The following is a 14,230-nucleotide window of genomic DNA, read 5'->3' on the forward strand; positions in this document are numbered from 1 at the left end:
GTGCACGTGATCTGGGCCAGATCTCTGTGACAAGAGCACACATGTGCACAAGTGTACAGGCATGCACTGAAGTGGAGGGGGGCAGCTGTTCCAGGTGGGTCTAGCACAGCAGGGGACCCAGAGCCCCAAGAGGAGACCCGGGGAGGAGGCTCCCCCTGCTGTGTCCAGGCTCGAAGCTGTTGTCAAGGACAAGGTGGCAGAGATGACGCTAGAGCCCAGCAGGCCAGGAGCTCCAGCCACAGCGAGGCCCAGGAGCCGCCACTTCGCGACCACAAACACACCATGTCCCGCCCACTGGCTCACACAAGTGGGTTTGTTATTAGCTGCCACCGAATCAGCTCCGACTCATGGCCACCTTATGTACAGCAGAACAAAACATTGCCCAGTCCTGTGCCATCTTCACCATCGGTGGTGTGCTCAAGGCCATTGTTGCAGCCACTGTGTCAGTCCACCTCCTGGAGGGTCTCCCTTGTTTTCGCTGACCCTCCACTTTACCAAACACGATGTCCTTTTCAAGCACTTGGTCTTTCGTGACAGCATGCCCAAAGTAAGCAAGACAAAGTCTCACCATTCTTCTAAGAAGTTATTCTGGCTGTACTTCCTTCAAGGTAGATTTGTTTGTTCTTCTGGCAATATATGGCATATTCGATATTCTTCCCCAACACCACAGTTCAGACGGATCAGTTCTTCATTCTTCTTTTTTCATTGTCCAGCTTTTGCATGCATATGAGGCAATTGAAAACACCATGGCTTGGGCCAGGTGCACCTTAGTCCTCAAAGTGACATCTTTGCTTTTTAACACTTGAAAGAGGTCTTTTGCAGCAGATTTGCCCAATGCAGTATGTTGTTTGATTTCCTGACTGCTGCTTCCATGGCTGTTGATTGTGGATCCAAGTAAAATGAAATCCTTGACAACTTCAGTCTTTTCTCCGTTTATCATGATGTTGCTCATTGGTCCAGGTGTGAGGATCTTTGTTTTCTTTATGTTGAGGTGTAATCCACACTGAAGGCTGTGGTCTTTGATCTTCATTAGTAAGTGCTTCAAGTCTTCTTCACTTTCAGCAAGCAAGGTTGTGTCATCTGCATAATGCAGGTTGTTAATGAGTCTTCCTCCAATCCTGATGCCCCTTTCTTCTTCATATAGTCCAGCGTCTCAGATTATTTGTTCAGCATATAGATTGAATAAGAAAGATAAAACGATACAATCCTGCCATACACCTTTTCTGATTTTAAGCCATGCCTTTGTCTGCTGCGAGGCTGTATTTCCCGCAAGGGCCCTAGCACTGTCATCCTGGGTAACACGGAAAATGCCCCCCAGGTGTGTCTTTGCAAACACACCATCTGTGACATGCTTGAGAAAGTGACCAAGATGGCGTCAGAGGGGCCAACTGTGCACTGACTGAGCCTACCTCCAGCTGGCGTTCTGGGGCCAGTGTAGCCACCAGAGGCTCAGGGGAGCACTTGCCAACAAAAACAGTCTCTGGAAGCTCCAGCAAAGCCAGGAGACAGCTGCGGTGTGAGGAGAAAGTGCCCAGCCACGCCCCCAATGCAATGTGCAGCCTGGGTTCCGAGAAGGACCGGAAGGGGGTGAAGAAGGACTCAAAGAACAGAACCTTCCAATCAGGCCTCACAGTCAGAGCCCACAGGCATGCAAGATCTTCTACTTTAGCTTTCTTCCACTCTGTCCCTCTGGCCGCCCCCAGGCCCCCAGGCCCTCCTCCCCTGTCCAGCCCTCTCTGGCCCACACTTTGGCCCTTTGCTCTACTTCCCTCTTTGGGAAGATTCTCCTCCAGGCCTGTTCAGGGCCTTGGCCATGGTGCCCTGAAAGCTGCAGGGGGTCAGAGGTCAGAGCTGGGACCCAGCCCCAGGACCTCTCTCGGCCCTGTGGAGAACCTGCTGAGACCTGGCACTCCTGGCTCTTTCCTCGGGATCCACCCTGCCAATGCCAGAGGCGCACTGGACTCTGCCTTTGCTGCAGGCCGACTCCAAGGAAGAGCTGACTCTCAGAGACCAAGAGCAGATGGCCCAAGGTGGGTCCACTCCAAACAGCCTCCTTCCCTCTCCCAGGCCCCATCAAGACAAGCAACTGCATGTCCTGCTGTGAGTGTTTCTCTCCAGGTCCATGAAGGCAGGGAGGTTATAATTACTGAAAATGCTGGGCTTTCAGGGAGGCGGCAATCCCCCCCAGCATCACGCCCCCTCTGGGCCTGCATCCTGAGGGTGACCCCCAGCCAGTTTCACAGACCTCTCCCCCCAGGGTGACCCTAAACAAAGATTGAGAGCCCCTACCCCCAGGTCACAGGACCCCTAAGCTTCAACCAGTCTGGCTGCCCAATGCCTGAGCCCCCCTCGCCCCCTCCCATCACACAACTGCTGTCCCTTCCAGGATGGGGGCTCACGTGGTGGTCACAAACACTGAGCCTTAGGGTCTTGACAAAACCTGCCCTGTCCACTGCAGGCTGGCGGGTCCTGCTCACTGTGGCTGCTGGGGAGCCATGCTGGCAGGGATGCCGCAAGAGCATGGAGTTCAGGAAAGGACAGGGAGACACGCCTCAATTGGGTACACCTCGCTGCCTGCGTACCTTCCCTCCCATGTCATCACCGGCCCAGCCACCCAGCCACATCTGTGCTCCTTAGGACCGGGGTCTGGCATTCCCCTTGGAGCAGGCATCTGGCATCTGTGGACTTGAACACGCACCCCCTCCGTGGCCCCTAAGGTACCCCAGGACAGGAAACCAGAGAGCCCGGTACATCTTTCCACCCTGAGCCAAGCCTCCTCCTCCCACCACCACTCAGGGCCCCTGCGTCCCCTTCCCTGGACAAGTTGCTCAAAGGCTGACTGCACCCCACCCAGCCCTGAGCTGTCCCTTCATGCTCTTCTAAGCTAGAGGCCTTGCCAGCGAATTTCCCACGTAGCTGAGACCAACCTCTTCAAGAACCAGAGTTTTGTTGGTGATTTTGCTCCTTCAGGAAGACAATCTTCCGAAAACTCGGCACATGATTCTCTCCCTTCTTCCCCAGCCCCCTGTACAAGGTTACCGCCCCACTGGCACCTGGGTTGGCTGTGTTGGGCCTCGGTGGCTCCTCCTCTCTCCTGGCTCTCATTCGACCTTGCTGCTCCTGCCAATGCCCCTGCCACCCCCCAACTTACCGCTCTGATTGCTGAGGGCAGAAAAGCAAAGAGCGGAGCTTCATAGCGGAGCGAGGGCCTGGAGTGAACAAAACAGAATCCACCAGACCTGGACACATCCAGAGAAAGGGGCGTGTCTGGCACCGAGAGTTCGCAGGTGTGACTCGACCCTCAGCTTTACTAGGAAAAACTCCGACTCCTGGCAACACCAGGTGTGTCAGGGCAGAACTGTTCTCCATAGGGTGTTCAGTGGCTGTAATTTTAAAGAAGAGGATGGATAGACCTTTTTTCTGCGGCACCGCTGGGTGGATTGGCACCACCAGCCTTTCCAAAGAGACTGATAAGTGGCACTTTGTGAATCTTAGCCCCAGGCTGGAGATGGAAGAGACCCGGCAGACGGCAGAGAGCGGCCGTTGGCAGAATCTCTGGCTCCATGAGGGAATCAGTGGCTGTACCCAGCCACCACCTCTGTCTACTGCTGCGGTTTGGTTTGTGATTACCAGGGTTGTCATTGACACTGTGGGAAGAGTCTAGAATCCTGGTCTCTAGTAGTCATGGCGGGTTTTTAGGGAGAATGTCACCTGGTGACTCTGGGGGTCCTCAGTGACTTCTTGAAGACAGAAACTTCTGGGTCACTTGCATCTACCAATACACGCAGTCAGGGGCCCGTGCCCAGGACTTCAGGCAAAGGGAATCTGGGTGGCTTTCTCCTGTGAAGCCTCCTGCTACTCCACCCTCTGCTGTGGCCAACCTCAGGGGACCCAGAGGGGAGGAGGCAAGGCCCCTGCCCACACAGGGCTGATGGACTCCTCAGCATTGAGGCCGATGCACCTGGAGCCTTTGGAGAAGATGCTAGAACTGCCAGCATCACGAGTCATTACGTAGCACAGATGCCAGCAGCTGGGGTGCTCCAGGGAGATGTGGGTAGGACTTGAAGGGGGGCTAGAGTTGGGTGTAGTGACCAGCAAGGTGACATGAGGGGTAGCAATGAGCAAGAGTGTGTCTGGAGGCAGGAGAGGAGGGTGCAGCTTGAACGACACTCCTAGGTAAGTGGTAGGGCCAGACCATGGATGTTCGCGTGCCCAGCAGGGACATCTGGTAGGAGCAGGAGCCACAGAAGGCAGGACAGTCGCAGCGACAGCCCCACGCCGAATTGCCTGCACCGGGACACAGACTGGAGGGCAACCAGCGGGCTCTCCCTGCTCAGTGCTGGAGCAGTTCCGTAGGGTACGTAACCCTCTGTATTGTTGTCCAGCAGGGTAGAAAAGCGGAAGGTGACCGACCCCGTGGGCGTCCTCAAGGAGAAGTACCTGCGGCCGTCCCCACTGCTATTTCATCCCCAGGTAACTCACGGAGGACCAGGAAGGGGAAGCGGGTAGCTCTGTCTTCTAGTACTCTTATATAACAGAAACACAAGTGGGTGGTTTTAGAGAACATAAAATTATTTTCACACAGTTCAGGAGGCTGGAAGTCTGAATTCAGCATGTGGCTCTAGGAGAGGTCTTTTCTTATCTATTTCAGCCTCTGGTAGCTGGCAATCCTTGGTGTCTCTGGGCATCTAGATGTATCTGCCTCCAGCATCTTCTGATAGCATCTGTCTGCCCCCTGTGTCTGTGCTGCCCCTTATATCTCAGCAGCGATTAGGTTTAGGACCCACCCTACACTGACATGGCCTCAGCATAACAAAGAAAACCCTATTTCCACATGGGATCGCACCCACAGATACAGACAGGAGTTAGGATTCCAACACATATTTTAAGAGACACAATTCAGTCCACAACAGTGGCCCTTGAGGTCCTCACAGCCCCAGGCCCAGCCCAGGCTGCCCAACACAGGGCAGGGAGCTCTGCGGCGGGGGCCAGGGGCCCCAAGTCTCTGCCGAGGCCAGGCCACGCCCAGAGACAGACTAGGACAGGGTGGCCCTGAGCACTCCAGGCCAAGTGCAGAGGAAGAGTCTCTACTGGCCGACTCCAGGGCCACTGGAGGGTGGAGCTGACTGGTGGACAGGGAGAACTTGGGACAGGTAGGAACGAGGGCTAATGGGAGTCCAGGGGTCTCTCTGGAGGCCGTGAGGAAGGACCCCAGCCTCCAGGAACTCACCCACTGTGGCCCGGTGCTCTAGACCAGCACTGCCCCATGGAAGGTTCTGGGGTGGAGGAAGTTCTCTGCCCAGTGTCCAGTGTGAGAGGCTGTCCATCTGCACCGTAGCTGGGAGCCCCTAGAAACGGGCCTGGGGATGGAGGAGCTGCATCCCTAGTTTCATCTCACTTTAATTCATTTAATATAAGCATAAGAAGCCACAGGTGGCTGGCAGCCAGGCCGGGTGGCCCAGCCCACTCCCTCTGCCCAGAGGCCCGGGCACCCTGGGCTGGCAGGTCCTTCAGGTGGATTTGGGGCCACACCAGCTAAAGGGTCCACCCAGAGGCAAGGGGTTGCCTTCCAGGGTCCCAGAGGCTCCCCCTCAACCTCTGGGACTCTGGAAGGCAACCCCTTGCCTCTGGGTGGACCCCTGCACCTGGTGGGGAGGGGCTGTGTTAACACACGAGTGTGGAGGGGTGCAGGCTGGGTTCAGTTCACACAGAGAGACTTTTTGGGGTCCAGGCACTGTTCATTTGGGGCCATCGCTGCACTGTTAGATGTGCCAGTCGTACTGGAAATCCAGTGTATCAGCACCACGTGGAAGGGGTCAGGGAAGGCCGAGATGAGGGACCAGCCAGACCCCAGGGAACCCCAGTGTTCTGGGAGACAATGGGAGGTGGATCTTCGAAAGAGGCCAAGGAGCAGTGAGTGAGAAACACCAAGACAGAGCTGGGGGTTGGTAGTCAGAGGAGGGAGTGTTTCACCACGGAGACCTGAGGAGACTGGGGGGGGAGGTCGGGAGAGAGGAGACAACCCCGAATGCGGCTTCTCAGGGGCAGGGACGGAGGGGGGGTTGGCATAGAGCCAGAGGCATTGGAGACCCAGGGTGGTGTAAACAGTGAGCGTACGCGGCTGCTAACTGAAAGGTTGGAGGTTTGAGTCCACCCAACAGGCACCTCAGAAGAAAGGCCTGGCAATCTACTTTGAAATAATCAGCCACTGAAAACTCTATGGAGCACAGTTCTACTCTGACGCACGTGGGTCGCCATGAGTCAGAGTCAACTCAACGACATCTGCTGGGCAAAGGAAAGAATGAGAAAAAGAAAGGAGGAAAAAGGGAAAGAAACGAGAAAGGAAGAGGGAGGGAGGGAGGAATCTGTGTGGGTCAGAGGGACAGAAGCTCAGGTGGAGTGAATGGGAGGAATTTGAAATAAAGGGAGAAGAGACTGGGACAGCAGCCCAGGAGGGCCTGGGGGCGCAGGGGCCTTTTCTGGTGTGAGGGAGACTTGGGTGGGCTCAGTCGAAAAGAACAGAAGGGGGGAGGGGCTGAGTGGTAGAGGGGGCAGGATGATGAGGAGGCAGGAAGCAGAAGAGAAGGGGGAGGGACTGACCCTCCATGGAAAGAGGGTCCCCAGGGAGGTGGTCAGCTGGAGGCTAGCACCCCTCCCCCATGGCTGAGGGTGAAGTGGGAGTCTGGGAAAGAGGACATCCTAGGGCGTCTTCAGGGCAGGGCATCGCCCGGAGTCTCCCCATGCCCCATCTCCCTGTACCCACCTGTCCTCATTGCCTGAGTCCCTGCCCCCTCCCAGGAGTCACTGGCCACTGCCCCCCACCCCCATCCCACCCGGGGGCTCCAGGGCCTTAGTGTGACTCCAGACAAGGATATTGTTCTCCTTCCCGGTGTCCCTACCACGGACAAACACCGGCCTCTGTGAACCCCACACCCTGCTTGGTTCACAGCTAAACTTAGCGCCAGCCATTGTTTCGCTGGGCCTCGGTTTCGTTTAATAACTTCCCCCGATTTTCCTCGGACGGGCTGGAGAAGCCGACAAGCTAGCCTGCACATCCTGCATTTGTGAGAGTGAGAATGGCGGGGACATCAGCCGGCAAGACCCAGTCCCTGGTGGGCCAACCGCCCATTGTCCCTCCTGCCACCCCCTGCCCGCCCCGAGGCGCAGAGCCAGGAGGAGGGCCAGGAGGGCCATGTCCACACTCGATGGTCCCGGTCCAGCCAGTGCTGATAGCTAACAGCATCCGCAAAGGCTGAGCCTGTGCAGACTCTAAGTGGCCAGGCGGGACAAGGCCCAGACCCCTCTGCTCAGCTGTGCAACCTTCATGGTGTGGGGTGGGGGCTCCTGGCCTGGTTTGGCCCATCCCACCTGGTGGTCCTGGGGAGCCTCAGGGTTGGGTGGAGAGTGCCAAAGTGTTCCAAGGCTGGGATTTCTCAGGCAGGGGGCTCTCTACGCCCCAGGCCTTGGAGCCACCCCAGAGACCTGTAAGCCAGGCCATGGAGGGGCCCGTGAGGGGCTGGACAGCAGCTGTGGGCACCAGTCAGTGTCCACCTGTTCACCAGCAAGGATAGAGAGGTGGCAGCCTTCGTGGGGAGCATCCAGTGCTTCAGTGAAAGGGGGGCCCGCCTCTCCAGGCTGGTAATGTGGAGCCCAAGGCCCTGGATGCAGCCTGGGGGTTGGAGGAGGCTTTGTTGGTTACAACCAAAGACACTTCCCACTTGTGAACCCGCTCTGTCTTCCTTCCTTCCTTCCTTTCAATGGATTTAAGGAGGTATCATTTACATGTGATAAAGTCTACCCGTTTTTGGTGTACATCTTTTGTAACTCCCCATTCTCTCTCCTCCCATCCCAGGGTAATCACCAATCTTCTTTTGTCTCACGGATTTAACTACTCCGTATATTTTATATAAGCAAGGTCACTCAGCGTCGTGTTCTCCAGGTGCATCCGTGCCATAGTGTGTGTCAGGACTTCATTACTCCATGAGTGAGAAATAGTCCATTGTATGGATATTTCCCCTTCATCTGTTGATGGGCTCTGGGCTGGCTCCACCTTTGGGCTGTAATAAACCTCTGGGTTATTTCATTGTAATCAATCAAGAGTTCCCTAAATAGCAAGATGTCGCCTCATTGGAGCAGCCGTGGCCTCTGCTAGAATTGGTAAAAAAAAAAAAAAAAAAAACCCTCTTCCCAACACCCTCTCCTGCCAGTACCTCCTCACCTCATCAGTGCCTCTGACTGGATGCCTGGGGAAGAGGCCCCACCAAGGTTAGGCCAGGTACACTGATGAGGGCAAAGTGACCAGGACTCGCTGAGACACCCACCCCCAATTATGAACGCTCTTCCCTTTCAGCCCCCACCCCACCCCCGGCCCCGCAGGACACGGCACACAGCAGGCACACCCACGGTGGCCTCCCTTTAGGGGTGCAGCTTCTGTTTTACAAGGCAAGAGGGTGCTCTGTAGAGCAGGGCTGTGAAATCTGCCCAGCTCCTCCAGTTCCACCCTCTTCTGCTGTCACCAACCTGTGCTACCTCAGTGGGGCAGGGTTCAGCTTGGCCTGAGTGCTCAAAGGGAGTCCCCTCTGGGATTCTGATTAAAGCTCTGCCCCCTGAGGTGGGAATGACCAATCCCATGCCTCCCTTGGCATCTCCAGGGAGTTGGGGAGGGGGGTGCAGACTCTGGATCCTAGAGTACAGACACCCGGGCCAGCCTTCGTCCCTTTCAGGCAGTCTCAAAGGTGCCCCCTCCCCCCCGGCAGTGGCTCTCGGCTTCTGAGCAGTTGGAGGAGCCAGCGGAAGAGGTTCTGGGGCCTTTTGTCCACGGCGGGTGCCATTGCCCCAGCACTGATTGGCATGTGGAAAGGTCAGGGGCTTGCAGTGCTCCCATTCCTTCTCAGGGGAGATGTCTCCTCTTTGCGGGGTCTGAAGGTTCCCTTAGCTGAACCCTGCTGTCCAAGGCAGCCCTTCACTTCCACACACTGCTCATCTCCCTTTCTTCCCAACATTCACCACAAGGATTTTTCCATATTAACTGCCAGCAACCAATGCAACCCTCAGGATAATTTCTCTGAAAACTGGACCATGACTGAGTGCCCTGAGTTTAATTTAGCTGTGTCTGTCAGTTTGTCCTACCGTGGGGACTTGAGTGTTGCTGTGATGCTGGAAGCTATGCCACCAGTATTCAAATGCCAGCTGGGTCACCCATGGTGGACAGATTTCAGCTGACCTTGCAGACTAAGACAGACTAGGAAGAAGGACCCAGCAGTCTACTTCTGAAAAGTATTAGCCAGTAAAAATCTTACGAATAGCAGCAGAACATTGTCTGATATAGTGCTGGAAGATGAGCCCCTCAGGTTGGAAGGCACTCAAAAGATGACAGGGGAAGAGCTGCCTCCTCAAATAGAGTCGCCTTAATGACGTGGATGGAGTCAAGCTTTCATGACCTTCATTTGCTGTTGTAGCATAACTCAAAATGAGAAGAAACAGCTGCAAACATCCATTAATAATCAGAACGTGGAATGCACGAAGTATGAATCTAGGAAAATTGGAAATCATCAAAAAATGAAATGGTATGCATAAACATCCATATCCTGGGCATTAGTGAGCAAAATGGACTGGTATTGGCCATTTTGAATCAGGCAACCCTGTGGTCTACTATGCCGGTAATGACAACTTAAAGAGGAATGGCGTTGCATTCGTCATCAAAAAGAACATTTCAGGATCATAATATCCATACACCTACAAGGAACACCAGTTAATATGACTATTCAAATTTACGCACCAACCACTAAGGCCAAAGATGAAGAAATTGAAGATTTTTACCAATTTTCTGCAGTCTGAAATTGATCAGATGTGCAATCAGGATGCCTTGATAATTACTGGTGATTGGAATGCAAAAGTTGGAACCAAAAAAGAAGGATCAGTAGTTGGAAAATATGGCCCTGGTGATAGAAACGATGCCAGAGAGCACATGGTAGAATTTTGCAAGACCAACGACTTCATCATTGCAAATACCTTTTTTCACCAACATAAACAGCAACTATACACATGGACCTCACCAGATGGAATACACAGGAACCAAACCGACTACATCTGTGGAAAGAGATGATGGAAAAGCTCAAAATCATCAATCGGAACAAGGTCAGTGGCCGACTATGGAACAAATCATCAATTACTCGTATGCAAGCACAAGCTGAAACTGAAGAAAATTAGAAAAAGTCCACGAGAGCCAAAGTATGACCTTGACTATATCCCACCTGAATTTAGAGACCATCTCAAGAATAGATCTGACGCGTTGAACACTAGTGACCGAAGACCAGATGAGTTGTGGAATTACATCAAGGACGTCCTACATGAGGAAAGCAAGAGGTCATTAAAAAGACAGGAAAAAAGAAAAAAGGCCAAAATGCATGTCAGAAGACACTCTGAAACTTGCTCTTGAACGTTGAGTAGCTAAAGCAAACGGAAGAAATTGTGAAGTAAAAGAACTGAACAGATTTCAAAGGGCAGCTCAAGAAGACAAAGTATTATAATGACAGGTGCAAAGAGCTGGTGATAGAAAACCAAAAGGGAAGAACACACTTGGCATTTCTCAAGCTGAAAGAACTGAAGAAAAAAATTCAAGCCTCAGGTTGCAATAGTGAAGGATTCTACAGGGAAAATACTAAATAATGTAAGAAGCATCAAAAGAAGATGGAAGGAATACACAGAGTCATTATACCAAAAAGAATTGGTCAATGTTCAACCATTTCAGGAGGTGGCATATGACCAGGAACCGATGGCAAGGAAGGAAGAAGTCCAAGCTATACTGAAGGCATTGGCGAAAAACAAGGCTCCAAGAATTGATGGAATACAAGTTGAGATGCTTCAACAAACGGATGCAGCACTGGAAGTGCTCACTCATCTATACCAAGGAATTTGAAAGAGAGCTACCTGGCCAACCGACTGGAAGAGATCCATATTTATGCCTATTCCCAAGAAAGGTGAGCCAACTAAATGTGGAAATCATCAAACAATATCATTAATACTACAGGAAAGTAAAATTTTGCTGAAGATCATTCAAAAGTGGCTGCAGCAGTACATCAACAGGGAAGTACCCAAAATTCAAGCTGGATTCAGAAGAGGACATAGAACCAAGGATATCGTTGCTGATGTCATATGGATCCTGGCTGAAAGCAGAGAATACCAGAAAGATGTTTACCTGTGTTTTGTTGACTATGCAAAGGCATTTGACTGTGTGGATCATAACAAGTTATGGATAACATTTCAGAGAATGGAAATTTCAGAACACTTAACTGTGCTCGTAAGGAACCTGTACACAGATCGAGAGGCAGTTGCTCAAACAGAATAGGAAAGGTGTGTGTCAGGGCTGTGTCCTTTCACAATACCTATTCAATCTGTATGCTGAGCAAATAATCCCAGAAGCTGGACTATATGGAGAAGAATGGGGCGTGAAGATTGGAGGAAGACTCACTAACAGTCTGTGATACGCAGATGACACAGATTTGTTTGCCGAATGTGAAGAGGACTTGAAGCACTTCCTGATGAAAATCAAAGACCACAGCCTTCAGTATGGATTATATCTCAACATAAAGAAAACAAAAATCCTCACAACTGGACGAACAAGCAACATCATGATAAATGGAGAAAAAATTGAAGTTGTCAAGGATTTAATTTTACTTGGATCCACAATCAACACCCATGGATGCAGCAGTCAAGAAATCAGAAGACATCGCATTGGAAAAATCTGCTGCAAAAGACCTCTTCAAAGTGTTAAAAAGTGAAGGTGTCACCTTGAAGACTGAGGTGAGCCTGACTTAACCCATTGTGTTTTCAATCACCTCATATGTATGCGAAAGCTGGACAATGAATAAAGAAGACCAAAGAAGAATTGACTCCTGTGAGTTGTGGTGTTGGTGAAGAATATTAAAGATACCACGGACTGCCAAAAGAACGAACAAATCTGTCTTGGGAGAAGTACAACCAGAATGCTCCTTAGAAGCAAGGATGGTGAGACTTTGCTTCATGTACTTTGGACATGTAATCAAGAGGGATCAGTCCCCTGGAGAAGGACAGCAAGCTTGGTAAAGGAGAGGATCAGTGAAAAAGAGGAAGACCCTCAACGAGATGCACTGACACAGTGGCTGCAACAATGGGCTCAATCACAACAATAATTGTGAGGATGGCGCAGGACCAGGCAGCGTTTCATTTCTGTTGTGCATAGGGTCCCTATGAGCTGGAACCAACTCCATGGAACCTAGCAATACAAAAACAATTCTGAGATCAAAAGTGAGGTGAGCTGGAAGAGACCCCATGTTGTTGTTAGGTGCCTTAATACATTCAAAGTATGTGAGACGAAGTCTCGCTGTCCTTGCTTCTAAGGAGCATTCTGGCCATACTTCCTCCAAGACAGTTTTGTTCGTTCTTCTGGCAGTCCGTGGTATACCCAATATTCTTCACCAACACCATAATCCAAAGGCATCAATTCCGAGTGACTGGAGTCCCAGAACAGGGAGGAGGGACAGAAAACACAGAGAAAATAGTTGAAGAACTCCTGACACAAAACTTCCCTGACATCATGAAAGACGAAAGGATATCTATCCAAGATGCTCATCGAACCCCATTTAAGATTGATCCAAAAAGAAAAACACCAAGACATATTATCATCAAACTTGCCAAAACCAAAGACAAACAGAAAATTTTAAAAGCAGCCAGGGAGAAAAGAAAGGTTTCCTTCAAGGGAGAATCAATAAGAATAAGTTCAGACTACTCAGCAGAAACCATGCAGGCAAGAAGGGAATGGGACGACGTATACAGAACACTGAAGGAGAAAAACTGGCAGCCAAGGATCATATATCCAGCAAAATTCTCTCTGAAATATGAAGGCGAAATTAAGATATTTACAGATAAACACAAGTTTTGAGAATTTGCAAAAACTAAACCAAGACTGCAAGAAATGCTAAAGGAGATTGTTTGGCCTGATGACCAATAATATCAGGTACCAGCACAATACAAGGTCACAAAACAGAACGCCCTGATATCAACACAACTCAAATAGGGAAAGCACAAAAACAAACAAATTAAGACTAATTCTAAAAAATAAATAAATAAACAAAAGAATACACATAACAGGAAATCATGGAAATCAATAGATAAACGATCACAATAATCAAAAAAGAGGGACTAAATATAGGAGGCATTGAACTGCCAGATGGAGAGTGATACAAGGCGATATAGAAGGATACAGGTTAGGTTTTTACTTAGAAAAATAGGGGTAAATAATAAGGTAACCACAAAAAGGAATATCAATTCCATAACTCAAGAAAAAAGCCAAGAAAAACGTAACGACTCAACAAACACAAAGTTAAACATTATGAAAATGAGGATCTCACAAGCTACTAAGAAAAACGTCTCAGCACAAAAAGCATGTGGAAAAATGAAATGGCCAACAACACACATGAAAAGGCATCAAAATGACAGCACTAAAAACTTACTTATCTGTAATTACGCTGAATGTAAATGGACTAAATGCACCAATAAAGAGACAGAGAGTCACGGACTGGATAAAGAAACACGATCCATCTATATGCTGCCTACAAGAGACACACCTTAGACTTAGAGACACAAACAAACTAAAACTCAAAGGATGGAAAAAAATATATCAAGCAAACAATAAGCAAAAAAGAAGAGGAGTAGCAATATTAATTTCTGACAAAATAGACTTTAGACTTAAATCCGCCACAAAGGATAAAGAAGGACACTATATAATGATAAAAGGGACAATTGATCAGGAAGACATAACCATATTAAATATTTACGCACCCAATGACAGGGCTGCAAGATACATAAATCAAATTTTAATAGAATTGAAAAGGGAGATAGACACCTCCACATTTATAGTAGGAGACTTCAACACACCACTTTCGGAGAAGGACAGGACATCCAGCAAGAAGCTCAATAGAGACACGGAAGACCTACTTACAACAATCAACCAACTTGACCTCATTGACTCATACAGAACTCTCCACCCAACTGCTGCAAAATATACTTTTTTTTCTAGTGCACATGGAACATTCTCTAGAATAGACCACATATTAGGTCATAAAACAAATCTTTGCAGAGTCCAAAACATCGAAATATTACAAAGCATCTTCTCAGACCACAAGGCAATGAAGCTAGAAATCAATAACAGAAAAACTAGGGAAAAGAAATCAAATACTTGGAAAATGAACAA

The 14,230-nt window shown here is 50.1% G+C and overlaps 1 protein-coding gene across 6 annotated transcripts in view; it reads left to right on the top strand.

Moving 5' to 3' along the window:
- Positions 1 to 14,230, top strand: part of PRDM16 (PR/SET domain 16) — a 452,044-nt gene that overhangs the window by 419,471 nt on the left and 18,343 nt on the right. For 4 of the 6 annotated variants that reach the window (XM_049877678.1, XM_049877675.1, XM_049877677.1 and 1 more), the window contains one exon: positions 4,386 to 4,473. In XM_049877678.1, the coding sequence (XP_049733635.1) occupies positions 4,386 to 4,473 (88 nt within the window). The remainder of the gene's footprint in view (positions 1 to 4,385; positions 4,474 to 14,230) is intronic. The other 2 variants (XM_049877673.1, XM_049877679.1) reach the window with 1 other exon arrangement.

The sequence above is a fragment of the Elephas maximus genome, chromosome 3, assembly GCF_024166365.1.
Source record: "Elephas maximus indicus isolate mEleMax1 chromosome 3, mEleMax1 primary haplotype, whole genome shotgun sequence".
In the NCBI taxonomy this organism is placed as follows: Eukaryota; Metazoa; Chordata; class Mammalia; order Proboscidea; family Elephantidae; genus Elephas; species Elephas maximus.